Raw genomic sequence first — 19,604 nt, 5'->3', positions numbered from 1 at the left:
AGATGCCGTCATGGCGACACAACCTATACCGGGCTACCGCGCATGCTCGTCACTCCTGTTGCATGCTGGATAGGGTAGTTATTTTATTCCCTGGCTCATAACATCATAATATAGTACCATGTATATGCGTTCAGTTTGTCAAAGCACCAAGCAAACAATCGGAAAATTCCCATCATATCAATTCCTAGATATGGTCATAATTATTTTAAGTGCACTACGCAGAATAAACACAACATTATAAATATTGCTACTATGGAAAATTTGATCAACAATTCCCTAAAACAGCCCACTACCTATAATACAGGTTTTTTAAACATAAGATCCCTGATAAAAAAAATGTTTCTGCTGTTACCTCAGAAATTGCCTGTTCAAATGTTATGATTGTGGCTCAGAGATTTGTATGTCGATTATATTTATTTTCCATAACAAACAGGATAACTTAAATACCCTGGCAGTGGTAGTAATAAGCTTAAATGTTTGTATTTACATTTTTTGAGTTGATTTTCATAAAATATGCTAGTTAGCTGCTACTGTTTAACAAGGACTGATTTAAATTGTGTTTGCACAACAAATGTTTTGGTGCTTTTGTTCATGTGGGGGAATATTCCAATAAAGGTGCTACACACTACTTTAGAATTCATTATTGGGCTTTGCATATACAATGCAGTTAATCGCGATTAATCAGAGAAATAGTGTGATTAACTTTGATTAAAATTGTTAATCGTTGCCCAGCCCTAATCATAATATATCATGTGGGTGTACAGGCCTTTTAAAGCTAGTCCTTTCCAAAGTTTCGGCTGCAAATTTGCAGAATCCAACCACAGAACTTTCCTCCAGAAGGTCTTATCTTTGTCCAGGTGATGTCGGATGAAACAAGAATTGAGCTGTTTGGCCACAATACCCAGCCATATGTTTGGAGGAGAAAAGGTGAGGCCTTTAATCCCAGGAACACCACACCTACTGTCAAGCATGGTGGTGGTAGTATTATGCTCTGGGCCTGTTTTGCTGCCAATAGAACTGGTGCTTTACAGAGAGTAAATGGGACAATGAAAAAGGAAGATTACTTACAAATTCTTCAGGACAAAATAAAATCTTCAACCAGGAGGATGGATCTTGGGCGCAGTTGTGTGTTTCAACAGAACAATGACCCCAAACACATGCCAAAAGTGGTCAAGGAATGGGTAAATCAGGTTAGAATTAGATAATTAATTAATTTCTATATCAAATCGTCACCCTTAAGAATTAGAATCGAATCGCAAGTTGTTGTAAGATTCCCGTCAATTGCATTTAAAGCACGGGTGTCAAACTCATTTTAGATCTGGGGCCACATGGAGAAAAATCTTCTCCGAAGTGGGGCGGTCTGGTAAAACCACGGCACGATAACTTAGAAATAAAGACAACCTCATATTTTTTTCTTTGTTTAAAAATAGAACAAGTACAAATGTACAAATCATAATGTGTTGTTGTTTTTTTTTTTTTTACACTTACATGTTGCGGTTAATAATTTATTTGTCGTTATTTATATTTTCAGAAAAAAATTATGTGATAATGTTCATCGGTCAACTCGTTGGTGTTCATTTTCAATCGATCAAGATAAAAAAAATAAAATGGTATCACAATCAAATTACAGGATGTTATTTATGTAGTTTGATCATTTTCCTCGATGGATGTACTAACATCACGTGGTTTATTTTGTACATATGTGGCATCTTCTACAAAGATACAAAGGATTTCTATTGCGACATCCAGTGGACACATTTAGAACAGCTGTTACTTTTCATTCAAACATTTCAGGTACATTTTTATACTTAATCTCATCCCACGGGTCGGATAAAACCTGATCGCGGGCCTTACGTTTGACACCCCTGACTTAAAGCCTTCTCGCCCCTTCTGAAGGATAAAACCTTGATCTGCTTGTGTTCCAACTTGACATGCCACCTTTATTGTGGGGACATTTCTCCCCGTGTGGACATTTTGGCTGGCTCCTTCACCCTGTTGGCCAGAGCGTGTGTGTTTGGGGTGTTTGTGTGTGACCCGAGGACAGGGGCTTACATAAACTCTGACCTCATGTTATGAGTGAAAACATCCATCAGCGAGTATAACTAATCAATGTTGCCGCTCTTTCTCTCCCCTCTCCGGGGGTGCGGGAAGGAAAAGAATCACTTTTAATGGGATTGGAGTAATCTGATTACAAAGCGCTGGCATCTGTAATACATTAGTGACCTTCCAAAACAAAGTAATTAGATGAAAAACTTTCTCCACGAGGTTTGCAAATGAAGCCATTAGTACTTGTCCACAACGACAACGGCGGCATAGTAGCATGCTAACGACAGGTGCTAACGAAGTGGATTTAAAACTAACGTGTAATAGACTTTGAAATTAACCTCTGCACGCACAGTTCAACACGTGTGCAAAGTGAGTGGTGTGACGCCACAGGTTAATTAAAGCCCTACTGAAATTAGATTTTCTTATTCAAACAGGGATAGCAGGTCCATTCTATGTGTCATACTTGATCATTTCGCGATATTGCCATATTTTTGCTGAAAGGATTTAGTAGAGAACATCCACAATAAAGTTCGCAACTTTCGGTGCTAAGAGAAATGCCCTGCCTCTACCGGAAGTCGCAGACGATGACGTCACATGTTTGAGGGCTCCTCACATATTCACATTGTTTTTAATGGGAGGTTCCAACAAAAAGTGCTATTCGGACTGAGAAAACGTCAATTTCCCCATTAATTCGTGATTGAGGATATCGATAGCGACGGACTAGGGAAAAAAAAAAACGGATTCCGATGTTTTTAGACACATTTACTCGGTTAATTCTGGAAAATCCCTTATCTTTCTGTTGTGTTGCTAGTGTTTTAGTGAGTTGAATAGTACCTGATAGTCGGAAGGGTGTCTCCACGGGTGTGTTGACGCGCAGTGTCTCAGGGGAGTCGACGGCAGCTATAGACGGCACAAGCTCAGCTTTTCTCCAGTAAGAAATGACTTTTTAACCACAATTTTCTCACCGAAACCTGCTGGTTGACATTCGGTAGGGATCCATATTGGCTTGACCGCGCTCTGATCCATAGGAAAGTTTCACCTCCAGGAATTTTAAACAAGGAATCACCGTGTGTTTGTGTGACTAAAGGCTATACTGCATATACATTGTGTATGTATTCATAAATAAATCATATATGTATATACTATAAGCCCTGCAATGAGATGGCGACTTGTCCAGGGTGTACCCCGCCTTCCGCCCGATTGTAGCTGAAAGAGGCACCAGCGCCCCCCGCAACCCCAAAGGGAATAAGCGGTAGTAAATGGATGGATGGATGGATATATACACTAAAAATACTATGTACTTTAGGCTATCTGTGTATATATATATTTTTTTTCATTTTACATGATTTCCCCTTGCCAAATCTTTTCAGCCCAATATGACCACTGAGTCAAAAAAGTTTGGAGACCCCTGTTCTACATCAACTATAATGAGGTTTAACGTTGTTTGTTAAACATTATAGGAGACAATTGTCAATTTCCTCTAAATTGCTTTCTTTTTAGATCAGATTCAGATTCAACATGGTTTGTGGTAACATCATATTTTGTAAAAACAAGATAGGATTTCACATATAAAAACCCCGTTTCCATATGAGTTGGGAAATTGAGTTTGATGTAAATATAAACGGAATACAATAGTTTGCAAATCCTTTTCAACCCATATTCAGTTGAATATGTTACAAAGACAACATATTTGATGTTCAAACTGATAAACATTTTTTTTTTTTGCAAATAATCATTAACTTTAGAATTTGATGCCAGCAACACGTGACAAAGAAATTGGGAAAGGTGGCAATAAATACTGATAAACTTGAGGAATGCTCATCAAACACCTATTTGTAACATCCCACAGGTGTGCAGGCAAATTGGGAACAGGTGGGTGCCATGATTTGGTATAAAAGCAGCTTCCATGAAATGTTAAGTAATTCACAAACAAGGATGGGACGAGGGTCACCATTTTGTAAGCAAATTGTTGCACAGTTTTAGAACATTTCTCAACGAGCTATTGCAAGGAATTGAAGGATTTTACCATCCTCACATATTCCCATTGTTTTTAATGGGAGCCTCCAACAAAAAGTGCTATTCGGACTGAGTAAACGTTAATTTCCCCATTATTTTGAGCGAGGATGAAATATTCGTGTTTGAGGATATTAATATCGACGGACTAGGAAAAAAAAAAAAAACGGATTCCGATGTTTTTAGACACATTTACTAGGTTAATTCTGGGAAATCCCTTATCTTTCTATTGTACTGCTAGTGTTTTAGTGAGTTTAACACTACCTGATAGTCGGAGGTGTGTCTCCACGGGTGTCTTGACGCCAATGTCTCAAGGGAGTCGATGGCAGCTATGGACGGCACAAGCTCAGCTTTTCTACGGTAAGAACTGACTTTTTAACCACAATTTTCTCACCGAAACCTGCTGGTTGACATTCGGTAGGGATCCATGTTGGCTTGACTGCGCTCTGATCCATAGGAAAGTTTCACATCCAGGAATTTTAAAAAAGGAATCACCGTGTGTTTGTGTGGCTAAAGGCTAAAGCTTCCCAACTCCATCTTTCTACTGTGACTTTTCCAATATTAATTGAACAAATTGCAAAAGATTCAGCAACACAGATGTCCAAAAAACTGTTTAATCATGCCGTTAAAGCAGACAACCTTTAGCTGTGTGTGTGTGCAGCTCTCATATTCCTAACGTACATGACATCATTACACGACGTTTTCAACAAGAAACTCCCGGGAAATTTAAAATTGCAATTTAGTAAACTAAAAAGTCCGTATTGGCATGTGTTGCAATGTTAATATTTCATCATTGATATATAAACTATCAGACTGCGTGGTGGGTAGTAGTGGGTTTCAGTAGGCCTTTAAACGTATTGATGCACAAGCGAGATGGCTGCCAATCTCTTCTCGTGTGGTCATCTGCGGCTCAGCAGATATGACCCCCATCCCTAAAAACGAGTCGTTAGATGAGGGTATTATTAACGATCTAGCAGCCTCGTTAAGCCAGACACCATAAGCGGCGTTCTTCGTTTGGGACGAGCCCAATTACAACTCGCATGTCGTTATCAATAAGTTATCAGTGCCAGATGCTCTCCGCTTTAAGCTACTCCGCTCGCCCTCCTCGACTATCCACCTCTCCTAATTACCAGGTATGAGCGGAAGTGTGTATGTGCATGTGTGTGTGACCTCAAGCCTCCATTGATTATGACTGGACCTGTCAATCGATGGGTCGAGGCTGTGCGTGTGGAGATAAAGGTGAGGAAGGTGCTTCACTTTCGGCTGAAAGATAAAGCCGTTGCAAAATAAATACCACAAAATTCTCCTTTTGTTGTTATCATTATTATTAGCGGGGATGGGCCAATTCTAGGTTTTCCTGTCCAATACTGTAAGCTTGTCTATTGGCCGATACGGACACCAACATTGTTGCTATAGCAATACAGTAGATTTACAGCAATCGATAAAGAAGGGGAGAAACATCATTGAACTCAAGCAAGAACTCAAAGTTTGAAAGTACCCCTCTGCTCATCGCCGTCTTTGCCAACACGCGTCTTCAATAAAGGTAAAAGAGATGTTAATTGACAGCACTGTCCCGATACAACTTTATTCACTTTCGATATGATGCCGATATTGGAGCCTTAAATGTTGGCCGACACTGATATTTTAATATCCGATATGATATGGTTGATTGGCAACACTAAATCGGCCCTAGTGTGTGAATGTTGTTTGTCTATCTGTGTTGACCATGTGATGACTTGTCCAGGGTGTACGCCGCCTTCCGCCCGAATGCAGCTGAGATAGCCTCCAGCACCCCCCACAACCCCGAAAGGGACAAGCGGTAGGAAATGGACAAATGGATGATATGAGCAAGAATTGTGTGACTTACTTTTCTTATTTTGTAATGTGGAATGTTGGAAAAAGGCTTAATTAAGTGAAATTACAATGAGGTATGAAAAACACTAAACTTATGACTTATTTTATGCTCATAAAGTGGAATGTGAATTTCAATTTCCTAGTGGTCAAAATAATTAATTGAATTATGCAGTAACATTAATGATGCGGACACGTTTGTTAAATGCTTCACTTCGGGGGCGACGTTTAGAGAAAAAAATGTGTGTGGGGGCTAGTAAATCTATTTTTAGGAACACTAATACAAAAACTCACAATAACGCCTGATTGAATGCTAAAAATGTTATGACAGCCTTAAAAAACGTAATGGATTTTAAAATTTTTCTATGAACGAGAAAACACTGAATATTGACAAAATAGGAATGTCACACCCTCTTTTGATCGACACGTTTTACAATCAGGTGAAATGCAACAAAAATGCAACAAACATTGAAATATGAACGCGAAGGGTACAAAACAAACCCACCTACAATCTGATATATCTGATACATCACTAAGCTTTAGAACTTGTGAAAATCTCCTTCCGCGTCTGTGGAAACGCTCCCCAGCCACACTGCTTGGTACCGCTGTGACTTTGATTACCATAGTAACTAATTAGATGACCATAGTAACTAATTAGATTACCATAGTAACTGGTATGTCATCCAAAAGCGCAGATTCCAACAATTTAAATACTTTGTATAGTTTAAGCCTTACAGTCATTAGAAAACATCACTGCATATCATAATGGCAGTTACATTTTCCATCTTAAAGATCTAAAAAAAATATTTGGGAATATCCGGCGGCCCAGATTGAAAAGCTTAACGGGCCGCATGTGGCCCCCGGACCTAATTTTCTCAGGTCTGGTGTAAGTATTATGCAACTAGAATGAATCGATACTTCTTTATATTGACAATGTGGTGTTCTCGACAGCAAATCTGTTCAATTACACTTTGTCATAATCTAACAGCTCTGCTGCAGCCAATCTCCTTTTTGTTGCGGTACATGGTTAAGCTCTCCAGTTCCATTGCTCAGCGGCAGTAGATTTTCTGATGAATCACCCATCCGATCGTGTTCGCCTCCTGTGCCTTTGCTCATCAAACGCTCCTCGTCCACTGTGACTTAGTCGCAGTGTTTCTGTGTCGTCTATCTTTTCCATCATTCATCTCCATTTGGGGTCCTACTCTGGCTAAGCCCATCGTGACACACTTATTACATACGTCTAGCTTGTGTGCTATTGTGTGCTTGGCAGCTACGTAGCTGCTAGCTATGTTTACCTTTGGTAAATGACTTGACTAAAATACAATAAGAGACCAACCTTGTGTGCTTATTAGAGAATATTTAAAGTTAAAGTAAAAGTAAAGTACCACTGTTAGTCACACACACACACTAAGTGTGGTGAAATTAACCTCTGTTCCACCACTTGGGAGCTGAGGGGAGCAGTGAGCAGCAGCGCCGGCCGCACTCGGGAATGATTTTTTGGTGATTTTATCTCCAATTCCAACCCTTGATGCCAAGCAGGGAGGTAATGGGTCCCATTCTTATAGTGTTTGGTATGACTCGACCGGGGTTTGAACTCACAACCTACCGATCTCAGGGCGGACACTCCAACCACAAGGTTACTGAGCAGATGTTTACTGGCTGTCCATCTTTGCACAAGTAAACATGCTGAAGGATCACTTGTATTGGGGATTCTGTCAGAGATTTTAGGTGCCAGCCGATATCAGCAAAACAAAAAGTATTGGATGATATCGGCACACCCTTAATAAATGGTAATGTATCAAGTTTATACTTCATTTTTATGTATGTCACATTGTTTTCTGCACGTAAAACTATATGTATTCTCTAAAAAATGTGTTTTGTGTCAATATTTCTGGGTGTCTGGAATAAATTCAATGGATTTACATTGTTATGGAAAAAAATAGTTTCAGTTTTTCTGTAAAGTTGTTCCCAAATAGTCATCACATTTAAATTATGAATGGCCACCTGTGTTTTCTTCCTTCACTCTTGTTGTTTATCTTTGTGCAAATGTGGCCCAGCTTGTATTTTGACTCAAATATTTATATGACTTTAGAATGCGTGAATGAAAGAAAAAAATCTTAGGGAAGGTAAGGCTTCCCGACACAAAGCGACATTTCTCTCTTCCTGCTGGCTTTTTTTTTCTACTCTCTACAGATGAGAGGAAGCGAACAGAGTGTGTGCACACCTGAGTGCATCCCGCATGCGTGGGAGGAGAGAATCAAACGACTCCCTTTTTCACTCCTGAGGTGGTTTTGCATCCTGTTTGCACTAAAAACCTGCTCTTAAAAAAACACAGATAAAACAACCCACAGGTTTCTGGCGAGGTTTACCAGAACGCTCCATCCCGTGTGATCGCTCCTCGCCTTGATGACCTCATCACCGGGTCCTGAAGCGGTCTGAACAAGCTGCTCCGAATCAAGCAAAAACAAACCGCTTTTTTCGCCATTTGCGGTGACTGCAAAGTCTGACAGGAACAATAAACATGCCCGTGGCTGGGTACAGCTGCAGCGCACGATTAAACACACACACACGAACACACACTTGAAATGACACAAGACAAACTGGAACCAGACCTCTCCCCGATAGGTCTGGATTTGGATCAGAACCAAACTGCATACATTAGATATGACATACCTTACACATATTCCTGTGTATTGACATTATGATCAATGCATTCATATTAGAACTTCTCCCTCATTCATTGCTTTCTTTGCCAACAAGACTCTCTAATAAAAGTAAAAGTGATGTTTAATATTCATTTATTTGCTCATGTACTGTATTTTCTGAGCTATAGAGCGCACTAATTTAAGTTGCACCCACCAAATTCTTGAATAAAATTATATTAATAGATATATTAGCCACCCCGGACTATAGGCTGCAGGTATATCGGTAAGAAAGACTTTTCTGTCAAACAGCTGATCAAACAAAACTAAAACAATAAAAAAAAAGAATGTCGCTGTAAATTAATAATACTAACACAGACACTTTACGACTAAATGTGTTAGCATTTTTGATAGTGCTATCGACGCTAGCTCGATTACTACCGACCACGCAGTATGATAGTTTATACATCAATGATGAAATATGAATATTGCAACACATGCCAATACGGCCGGTTTAGTTTACTAAATTGCAATTTTAAAGTTTCTTGTTGAAAACGTCACGGAATGATGACGCGTGCGCGTGACGTCACGGACTGTCAGGAAATATTAACGCAACACCACTTACGGCTAAAAGTAGTCTCTTTTCATCGCGCAATTACACAGTATTCTCGACATCTGTGTTGCTGAATCTTTTGCAATTTGTTCAATTAATAATGGAGAAGTCAAAGTAGAAAGTTGGAGTTGGGAAGCTTTAACCTTAAGCCACACAAACACACGGTGATTCCTTGTTTAAAATTCCCAGAGGTGAAGCTTTAATATGGATCACAGCGGTCAAGCGAACATGGTTCCCGACCACTTGTCAACCGTCAGGTTTCGGTGAGAAAATTGTGTTAAAAAGTCGCCTCTTACCGGAGATCTGTGGAGTTTGCGCCGTCCCTGTATCTGCCGTGACTTCACACAGACACTGGCCTCAAGACACCCGTGGACACACACCTCCGACTATCAGGTACTATTTAATCTCACTAAAACACTAGCTACACAATAGAAAGATAATGGATTTCTCAGAATTATCCTAGTAAATGTGTCTAAAAACATCTGAATCCGTCCCAATGCAATCGCCTTTTTAAAAAAAAAAAATTCTAGTCCTTCGCTATCAATATCATCATCCACGAACCTTTCATCCTCGCTCAAATTAATGGGGAAATTGTTGTTTTCTCGGTCCGAATAGCTCTTTTTGTTGGAGGCTCCAATTATAAACAATGTGAGGACGTGAGGAACCCTCACCCTTGTGACGTCATCGTCTGCAACTTCCGGTAAAGGCAAGGCTTTTTTATCAGCACCAAAAGTTGCGAACTTTATCGTCGATGTTTTCTACTAAATCCTTTCAGCAAAAATATGGCAATATGGAGAAATTATCAAGTATGACACATAGAATGGACCTGCTATCCCCGTTTAAATAAGAAAATCTAATTTCAGGAGGCCTTTAAGATAGCACGTACAAATATACATGAAAACACTCCTACAGACATCACAGATGGGACGGTTTAGAATGTATGAATTGTTTTAGTTACATTGTAAAACTTAAAATTGTTGCTTGGAGTGATGAATAACGACTCCTTTTGAACAGAAACACTATGTACAGTTTTGCTCCCGGTTCAGCGCATGAAACACAAAAATATATTTTCAACCTGCAATACCTGCATTGAGAAAACTCGTTTATACGATGGCGCTGTAGTACAAACAATAACACAACTTTATCTTCTAAGACAAACCAAACAGTCCAGTTGCGATCGTTTGAATGTCCTGAGATGACAATGATTCGGATGAATGGGAATATACATAGAAACAACTTTATTAAAACTATTTGTTTAGTACAAAACACTATGGCCGTTAGTGAAGAAAAATCCAATAATTAGCCGTACCACAGGATTTAAAGCATCGGAAAAAAGTAGTGACTTATATTCCGGAAAATACAGTGTATGTATTTTACTTTGTTTTCAGCATGTAAAACTATAATTAATCTCTATAAAAGTGTTTTAAAGTCAGTTAGAAGGTCATTTAGGGGTGTCTGGATTGCAGTCATTGTATTACTTGTACAGTATAAAAACATTTTTATCAGCATATCTATTTTCATTTGTAAAAGTGTTTCCAACTACCTTAACATTTCCATTTTTGTGCGATCAAACAAACAAATACCAATCAAGACTGCAAGAAAAAGGCATTCTTTACGCCACTGCCCTCGCTTATTGCCCATAGTCTGGATCACACAAGGACCTCGTTAGTCTTAAACGCACCCGCGCAATCTCAACGGCCATCAGAGTGATAAACAAACACACTCCAGCACAATCAGAAATCAAGCGTGCAATCACAACAAAGCCTTGATCACGCCACACACACACACACACACACACACACACACACACACACACGTTTACTCACCAATGATGTAGTAGTCGTGCATGCTCTTGAACTCGTGGCCCCACAGGTTGGGCGAGAACTCCTGGAACTTGATGGTGAAGCGGCGTTCTCGCGTAGGCTCATCGCACGTCAGCACGATGTTGGGCGCGCCCATTACCTCGCAACGGTCTGCCTGTTCCCGCGACGACACCAGGTACAGTTTGTAGAACTCGTACTCTGGCGTGGAGCGAGCCGTGTCTAGCGGGGGACAGATCAGGTCCAGCCGGTCGCCGATCTGAGGGTAGAGGATGTAGCCCTTATCATCCAGGAACCTGGGGATTATACAGAAAGAGAGTTAAGTGTTGTTTCTTCAAAGAAAAGTTTTTTTCCTTTAATTGGAGTGCACAGTCAATCAAGCAAGCCTGTGTTAGCTTGCTCGGCTAACAGCGTAAGCCACAACCCAGGGCGCTTTCTTTGGTCGGGTCTAGGTATGGGCATCGAGCATCAGGCATCGATGGGAGCCGGGTTTTACATTCTAATTATGCCGGAATCGTCTAGATTTTTTCAAATTTGATTCATATTTTTGGTGCTCAGTCCGCCAAATGGAAGAAATAACTGCCAAAGAGCAACTAACTGTCTATCGCCATACACCGTGTGCAACCGCTCCCCAAAGTCAATAATCCCTCATTCCAGCATATAAACTAATGTAAATTCCAAACTATAAGCTGCTACTTTCTTCCTGCGCTTTGAACCATGCGGTTTTTAAAACGATACAACTAATTTATGGATTATTCTTCGCTAACAACCATAATGTTTTGTGTTCAATAGATTTTATTGAACACCAGCAGACACACTGAAAAGGTATGTTGTTGTGGCTTGTGCAGGCCTTTGAGACACTTGTGATAAAGGGCTTTATGAATAAACTTTGACTGGTTGATTGATATGTTATTGTTTTTGATATGACGCCATCATTTGTACGAGGTTGGTCACTGCAGGTGTTGGAGGCTGAAAAGGTATTTCCCGTTTTAATGCTTTCAACCAAAAGTGTTACCGTTCATAGTGTTTCTGCTCGAAAGGATTATTTATTCATCACTCCATGCACAGTTTGTAAGTTTTACAATTTGACTAAAATAATTTATACTTACTAAACCGTCCTGTGTGATGTCAGTAGGAGTGTTTTTATGCATATTTGTACGTAAAGTAATCAAGTTAGCGTCGATATCATTAGCTAATATGCTAACACGTTAATGAGTGTTTGTGTTTGTATTATTAACTTGAAATAACATTATTTTTGTATTGTTTCAGTTTCAAGAATTCCTTATTAAGTTCACCAAAATGTCACGATGGAATTATTGAGTCTGTTTAGCTGATTGGAGAGCTAGCTCCCGCAATTAGTGGGTCCATGACGATGACTTATGTTTTGTTTGATCAGGCATTTGACTGCCGTGTTGCAGACACCGTTTGTGAACAATTAATGTATGTAAATAAAATTGTACAAAATATTTTTGTCTAAGTAACTCATTTCACAACGTATATACAGTATCTGCAGTTTATAGTCCGGATGGGCTAATCTATGGAAAAATATTCTTCTAAAATGTTGTTGGTGTGGCTTATATACGCTCTGTATTATTATCACTGGAGGACTGAAAGACATGTTACTCATCAAGGAAAAACAGGCAGGAGCAGGGAAGCTAAAAGCTAAGATAGCCCTAAAAGCTTACTTGAAAATGCACAAGAAAGCCGAAATTAACAACAGGAAATTGACAAGGAGATTGATAAAAGTCTAAAAAGAAGATAATATAGGAACAACTGTTTTGCTCGGTTGCTATTTGGCGACCTCTGACAAGCATACATGTAGGGGGAAGGCGGATCAATCCATAAATCGGTAGCGTTGATACCAAAGGTAGTATCAGTATATGACCGATACTAGAGTGGTTAGATCAACTTTTTTCCATCCATCCATTTCCTACCGCTTGTCCCTTTTGGGGTCGCTGGAGCCTATCTCAGCAGCATGCGGGCGGAAGGTGGCGTACACCCTGGACAAGTCACCGCCTCATCGCAGGATCAACTTTTTTATTTTCCCAATTTATTTTTATTATTCTTTACAAATTCAATAATTCTGAGGATAAAATACCAATTATTTAAGACTGAATAAGTGTTTTAACTTTTGCATAGTTATGGTGTAATATTGACTTGGTTTTGGTCAAACAAATATAGTGTATGTAATGTAAGAGAATGAGTAACTAGTTTAAATATTGGGTTGATACTGTTAAACAGTCACTATCACTCATAGTACATGTCGGACGATTTCACTTATGGATGATCGGAATTGGAATTCACAATTTTGATGAAAGTGTACTCCTGTGGAAATAAACTTTATAACATTGATATTCAAGTGCAAAGTGCAAGTACAAATATTTATTTACTGGTTGAAAATAAAAAATAAAAATACCAAAAAACACTATCAAAAGGTATTGGTAACCGGAATCAAAATGAATAACCGGCTTTGGTATCAGAAACGTCCAAATTCAGCTATGCCTTAGCCTAGTGGGGTCTTCATTGACAAAAACAACAAAAAAGCCAGCGATGTGTTTAGGATGAGTATAGTGATAAAGTTGGCTGAGCGAATGCGCTGTGACGGACGCCACCAAAAGGCCCCCGGCTACTTTCCCCATCTCTCCACTGTACTGTTTTGTCCATGAAATATACCCTATCAATAAGCGCAAACATCAAAATTAAAGGTGACGTCTTCATTAGGTGAGGTGAGGTGGCGACTTCTCCAGGGTGTACCCCGCCTTCCGCCCGATTGGAGCTGAGATAGGCACCAGCGCCCCCCGCAACCCCAAAGGGAATAAGTGGTAGGAAATAGATGGATGGATGGTCTTCATTAGAATCCATGCGTTATGATATTTAAGAATCTGACTAATTTCACCAAAAGTATCTTCTGCGAAGTAGCTGTTTCACTGCAGGTCACTTTGGGTTATCAGGCGACAATCAGACTGAAGAGCCAGGGGGCCTCGGCATCACTCAGCACATCCTTGACCTCCTCTCATGAGCCAGAATCAGCATGTGCACGCATTATTTTTAGTCCGGGGCCCAAACATGGCTGTGCTTCCTCAGGCCTCACACACATACACAGGACCCACACGGATGCCCTCCACCAAACACTCTTATAATAACAATCGCTTTTTACTTCCTGCACCAAGCATTCACAGAGAGTCGTATCTGGAAGGTACTGTGAGTCACACTTGAGCTGCACTGCACAAAGGCAAAACACACACGCGCACACACAAACACACAGATACACTCACACACATTCACAAGGGAGGATGTGAGGAGTTGAAAGTTAAAATGCCAACAGGCCAAAAAAAAAGAAAAAAAAAAGATTCAGTGCAGTGGAGAATGTGTATGTATTATCATTATGCAAAAGTGCCCTTTTAATGATGTTCTAACGGTAAAATGTGTCCCTAGAGCCTGTTTATGAGTACCAGATGTGAGAAGAATCGATATCATCTCCCTCACTTGCCTGCTCCACTGTTGAGAGAAGAGGCGCTGAAACACTCGCTTGAAGAAAAACCTTCGACAAAATGCTTCGCTGCACATCCTAAAATCAAGCTCTGCAAACCATTTAAATGAACATAATATTTTTATTTTTTGGGAGTGCGGGGATACATGTCTCTGCACACTTTAATGTGCAGTAATAATTGAATACTATTGAAATGGAGTCAAACACTTTTGTCAGGCGGAAAACCGTCGCTCACATAAGTCCTTTAGACCAGTGGTCCCCAACCACCGGGCCGTGGCCTGATTGGTACCGGGCCGTGGCCCGATTGGTACCGGGCCGCAGAAGAATTTTTTTTTTTTTTTTTTTTTTTTAAATATATATGTATATATATATATATTTTTTTAAATCAAATCAACATAAAAACCAATATACACTTACAGATAGTGCACCAACCACAAAAACCTCCCTTTTTCATGACAAAAACGTCCCTTTTTCATGTCAGAGGAAAAAAAAAAAAAAAAAAAAAAAGGAGGTCCACTTTAATCCATTCATGGTACTAATATATGCTATCAACATTATACAGTCATCACACAAGTTAATCATCAGAGTATATACATTGAATTATTTACATTATTTACAAAATTATATGTATTATTTAAAATATGGGCATCTACATCAACAATATGTTTTGCCAGTGTACCTGGAAAGGACCAACAAATAAAATAAATCCAAAATAATAGTAATAATAATAATAATAACAAGCATGCCAAGTAGTGTATATGTAAAATACATAATAGCGCTTCTTGAAGACACACACTCTGTTAAATACGCTGTGCAGATAAAAACAGCTCATTAGCATTAAAAAACACAAAAACAAAAAAAATGGCGGGTTCCAAAAAGTACTTTTAAATTGTCTGAATTGTAACACCAGGGCTATATTTTGGACAAAAGACTTCCATTACACTCCTGTGAAAGTGCATTGGCATAGGACCTTTAAAAAGATGGCATTACTACTGTTTTTACATTGCCAATTAAAGACGTGTTGCACAAAAGAACACATGTAGCTTTTGGGGAAAGGTTTTTAATGGTGGTCAAGGTGTCCCAATAGTTTTGTCCATATCAACTTTCTTAAGAGTCCTGCGCAACATTTCATCTTCCTTTCACGTCACTTTTACTTTTTTCCCTCCCCCTCCGCCATCAACAATGGGGCCATTCATGTGGCCGCGCTTTCAAACACGGTGTGTGTGTGTGTGTGTGTGTGTGTGTGTGTGTGTGTGTGTGTGTGTGTGTGTGTGTGTGTGTGTGTGTGGAGGGGGTGTCGTAAGGGCGCAGAGGTGAAACTGATGGAGGTTTTTTGCTGGAGAGTGTTAGAAATAAAGAATAAAGAAAGGAGGCTTCCTTTCTTCTCTGGGCTGAAACATCATTTCCCCCCCCCGCTGTGACCTCTGCGACCCGCTCCCCTTGCGGCCCCCGGCTCAAGAGTCCGCCCCTATACCTTCAAATAAAAATAAAAAATGTTATACTTCCCAGCTGCCCCTCCGCACATTTAAAGATATTCTAAAAAATGGTGCACCCTTTTTCTTCTTGACAGACAGCCTGAAGAGGTCCAAAATTCCACAGCGGGAATCCGAGCCGCGTCCGAAACTGAGCACACAGGTGTATCGAACACGCAGGTGCATCTCCAATCACGACAGCCTTTGAACGTATCGCACAACCTGGCAGGAGGTCAAGCTAGAAAAGCATGTAGAGCAGGGAAGGGGACTCACGGCACCATTCGTCACGGTTTACCTGACACATGACAGGTAAAAAATTGGAGGGTGGCACACTTTTGTAGCCATTCCAACTTTGACAAAAGTGTCAGTTGCTATGTAGATAGGCGCTTTCAATCATTTTCGGCAAACTGCATTGCAAATTGATGAACACCCCCACCGTCCTCTCCAGTGAGAATCAACCCAGGAAGTTCAAGTCAAAATACCACTGATAGTCACACACAAACTAGCTGTGGTAAAATTACCATCTGCGTTTGACCCATCCCCTTGTTCCACTCCCTGGAAAGTGAGGGGAGCAGTGAGCAGCAGCGGTGTCCGCTCTCGGGAATCATTTCGGTGATTTAACCCCAAATGGCAACCCTTGATGCTGAGTGCCGAGCAGGGAGGTAATGGGTCCCATTTTCATAGTCTTTGGTATGTCTCGGTTTGAACTCCCGACCTACCGATCTCAGGGCGGACACGCGAACCACTAGGCCACCAAGCAGGAATGGGGACATATGAATACCTTCTATAACATATCTATCAGGGAACAATAAATGATGGTGACGCTCTCCTCTTTAGATTGCTAGCGTCCTGACGGCATAAAGCTGTCGGCCCTAATCTCATGGTGGAATCGCACGCTCACATCTAATGTACACAACACACCGTGGCTGAGGCACAGCAGGAGAGCGCGCGTTTAAAAGCCGACAAAGAACTCACCCACAGGATGCAAACCTACACACACGCTGAGCTGCAACACCTGCAGGCTGTCTAGTAGCCACCAGCAAAAATATCCACAAAAAAATACCTTCCCCACACGTCTCCTGGAAAAATAATAACAACAGAGATAGAATGTCTGGTCTAGTGCATTGTGACTGTTACGTTCCACCTAGTGGTGGTCTGTTTGTGTTTCATCCCCTATTGTTTCTACAGGTCACACTCAATCAATCAGTCAATCAATGTTTACTTATATAGCCCTAAATCACTAGTGTCTCAAAGGGCTGCACAAACCACAACACAAACCACTATGACATTCTCGGTAGGCCCACATAAGGGCAAGGAAAACTCACACCCAGTGGGACGTCGGTGACAATGATGACTATGAGAACCTTGGAGAGGAGGAAAGCAATGGATGTCGAGCGGGTCTAACATGATACTGTGAAAGTTCAATCCATAATGGATCCAACACAGCAGCGAGAGTCCCGTTCACAGCGGAGCCAGCAGGAAACCATCCCAAGTGGAGGCGGATCAGCAGCGCAGAGATGTCCCCAGCCGATACACAGGCAAGCAGTACATGGCCACCGGATCGGACTGGACCCCCTCCACAAGGAAGAGTGGGAAATAGGAGAAAAAGAAAAGAAACGGCAGATCGACTGGTCTAAAAAGGGAGTCTATTTAAAGGCCAGAGTATACAAATTGGTTTTAAGGTGAGACTTAAATGCTTCTACTGAGGTAGCATCTCGAACTGTTACCTGGAGGGCATTCCAGAGTACTGGAGCCCGAACGGAAAACGCTCTAAAGCCCGCAGACTTTTTTTGGGCTTTGGGAATCACTAATAAGCCGGAGTCCTTTGAACGCAGATTTCTTGCCGGGACATATGGTGCAATACAATCGGCAAGATAGGATGGAGTTAGACCGTGTAGTATTTTACACGTAAGTAGTAAAACCTTAAAGTCACATCTTAAGTGCACAGGAAGCCAGTGCAGCTGAGCCAATATAGGCGTGATATGATCAAACTTTCTTGTTCTTGTCAAAAGTCTAGCAGCCGCATTTTGTACCAACTGTAATCTTTTAATGCTAGACATGGGAAGACACGAAAATAATGCGTTACAGTAATCGAGGCGAGACGTAACAAACACATGGATAATGATCTCAGCGTCTTTAGTGGACAGAATGGAGCGAATTTTTGCGATATTACAGAGATGAAAGAAGGCCGTTTTAGTTACGCTTTTAATGTGTGGATCAAAGGAGAGAGTTGGGTCGAAGCTAATACCCAGATTCTTTACCGAGTCGCCTTGTTTAATTGTTTGGTTGTCAAATGTTAAAGTTGCATTATTAAATAGAGGTCGGTGTCTAGCAGGACCGATAATCAGCATTTCCGTTTTTTTGGCGTTGAGTAGCAAAAAGTTAGCAGACATCCATTGTTTAATTTCATTAAGACACGCCTCCAGCTGACTACAATCCGTCGTGTTGGTCAGCTTTAGGGGCATTCACCGCCTCTGCTGACAATTAACTGGTTCCTGTTCCCAGCTGCTCTTCATTTCACCTGTTAATAAGCCAGCCAATCCCGGTCCACCATTCATCCTCCCATCCTGCTTCGAACCACCTACTCACCACTGTCTCTCACTAATTTATAATTAGAATTGGGTATCGAGTATCGAGTGGAACCGGGACTACTTTTCCGATTCTCCCGGAATCGTTCAAAAGTTTAAATTTCAATTCCTGGTTTCGATACCCAGTCCGCCGACCGGAAAAAAATAATAAGTCCGCCGACCGGAAGAAGAAGCCGCTGAACACCAACAAAGAAGCGCCCACCGCCGGAAGTGTTAGCATAGCCGAGCCTATGTAGCCGAGCGTTGGCGGTCGAAAGTGTGGCTTTATTTTACTAAAAAAATGAAATATCAGCGAAATGTAACACGTGCGACAGGACTGTTTCGTGCTTAGGAGGGTGCACGTCGAACATGATGAAGCACCTCCAAGTTCATGGAGTACAAATAAATGCGTGTCCCGTCTTCGACGCGCTGCGCCGACCGTCCTTCTCTGCCTCTTCCTCTGGCTCCGGCTCCGACGCCCAGCCTGGCACCTCGGTGACTGCACTGCAGTCCGAATCCGACAAGTAAAACAATATATATGCTATAAATAATGTGTTTTGCGCCAACGTTGAGGCAGCTAACAAATTAGCCCACATGTTTTTTCATAGACAATTTACAACCTGCTAGCCAGGCTCCACGATGTGCTCAGCGTACTCCGTTCACCGTAGCGGCAAAGGGGAAGATGTCAGTGCCACAGACGGAAGAGTGCCACAGAAAGCTCACTACACACAGTCAAAAGACTGCATCCCTTTTCAGAGGTGGAATCTACAACATTTAGGTTAGTTAAGCAATAACGTTAGAGCTAAGCTAATTGATACTGGGCTAAACAGTAATAGCAACATTACATGTTTGTTTATGTTTGCAGCGATATGGTGAAAACTCTTAACGCAAAATACATACCACTTTCCAGGGACTACCTGGTAAACACATTGATCCCGGCATGGTACAAGAAGAATCGGAATTGAGAATCGTAAGGAATCGGAATCGAAACAAAGAATCGGAATCGGAATCGTTCGAATTCAAACGATACCCAACCCTACTTATAATAATAATAATTCACCCCTATACAATATCATGCCCTAATACCTTA

At 40.9% G+C, this 19,604-nt stretch overlaps 1 protein-coding gene across 1 annotated transcript in view; it reads right to left on the bottom strand.

Annotated features, from left to right (window-relative positions):
* Positions 1-19,604, bottom strand: part of LOC133560389 (ephrin-B3-like) — a 192,390-nt gene that overhangs the window by 87,799 nt on the left and 84,987 nt on the right. Inside the window, exon 2 of the mRNA XM_061912853.1 lies at positions 10,992-11,281. Within this exon, the coding sequence (XP_061768837.1) occupies positions 10,992-11,281 (290 nt within the window). The remainder of the gene's footprint in view (positions 1-10,991; positions 11,282-19,604) is intronic.

This window comes from Nerophis ophidion, linkage group LG10, assembly GCF_033978795.1.
Source record: "Nerophis ophidion isolate RoL-2023_Sa linkage group LG10, RoL_Noph_v1.0, whole genome shotgun sequence".
Taxonomy (NCBI): Eukaryota; Metazoa; Chordata; class Actinopteri; order Syngnathiformes; family Syngnathidae; genus Nerophis; species Nerophis ophidion.
The sequence above is the reverse complement of the archived record's forward strand: the minus strand, read 5'-3'. Positions and strand labels throughout refer to the sequence as shown.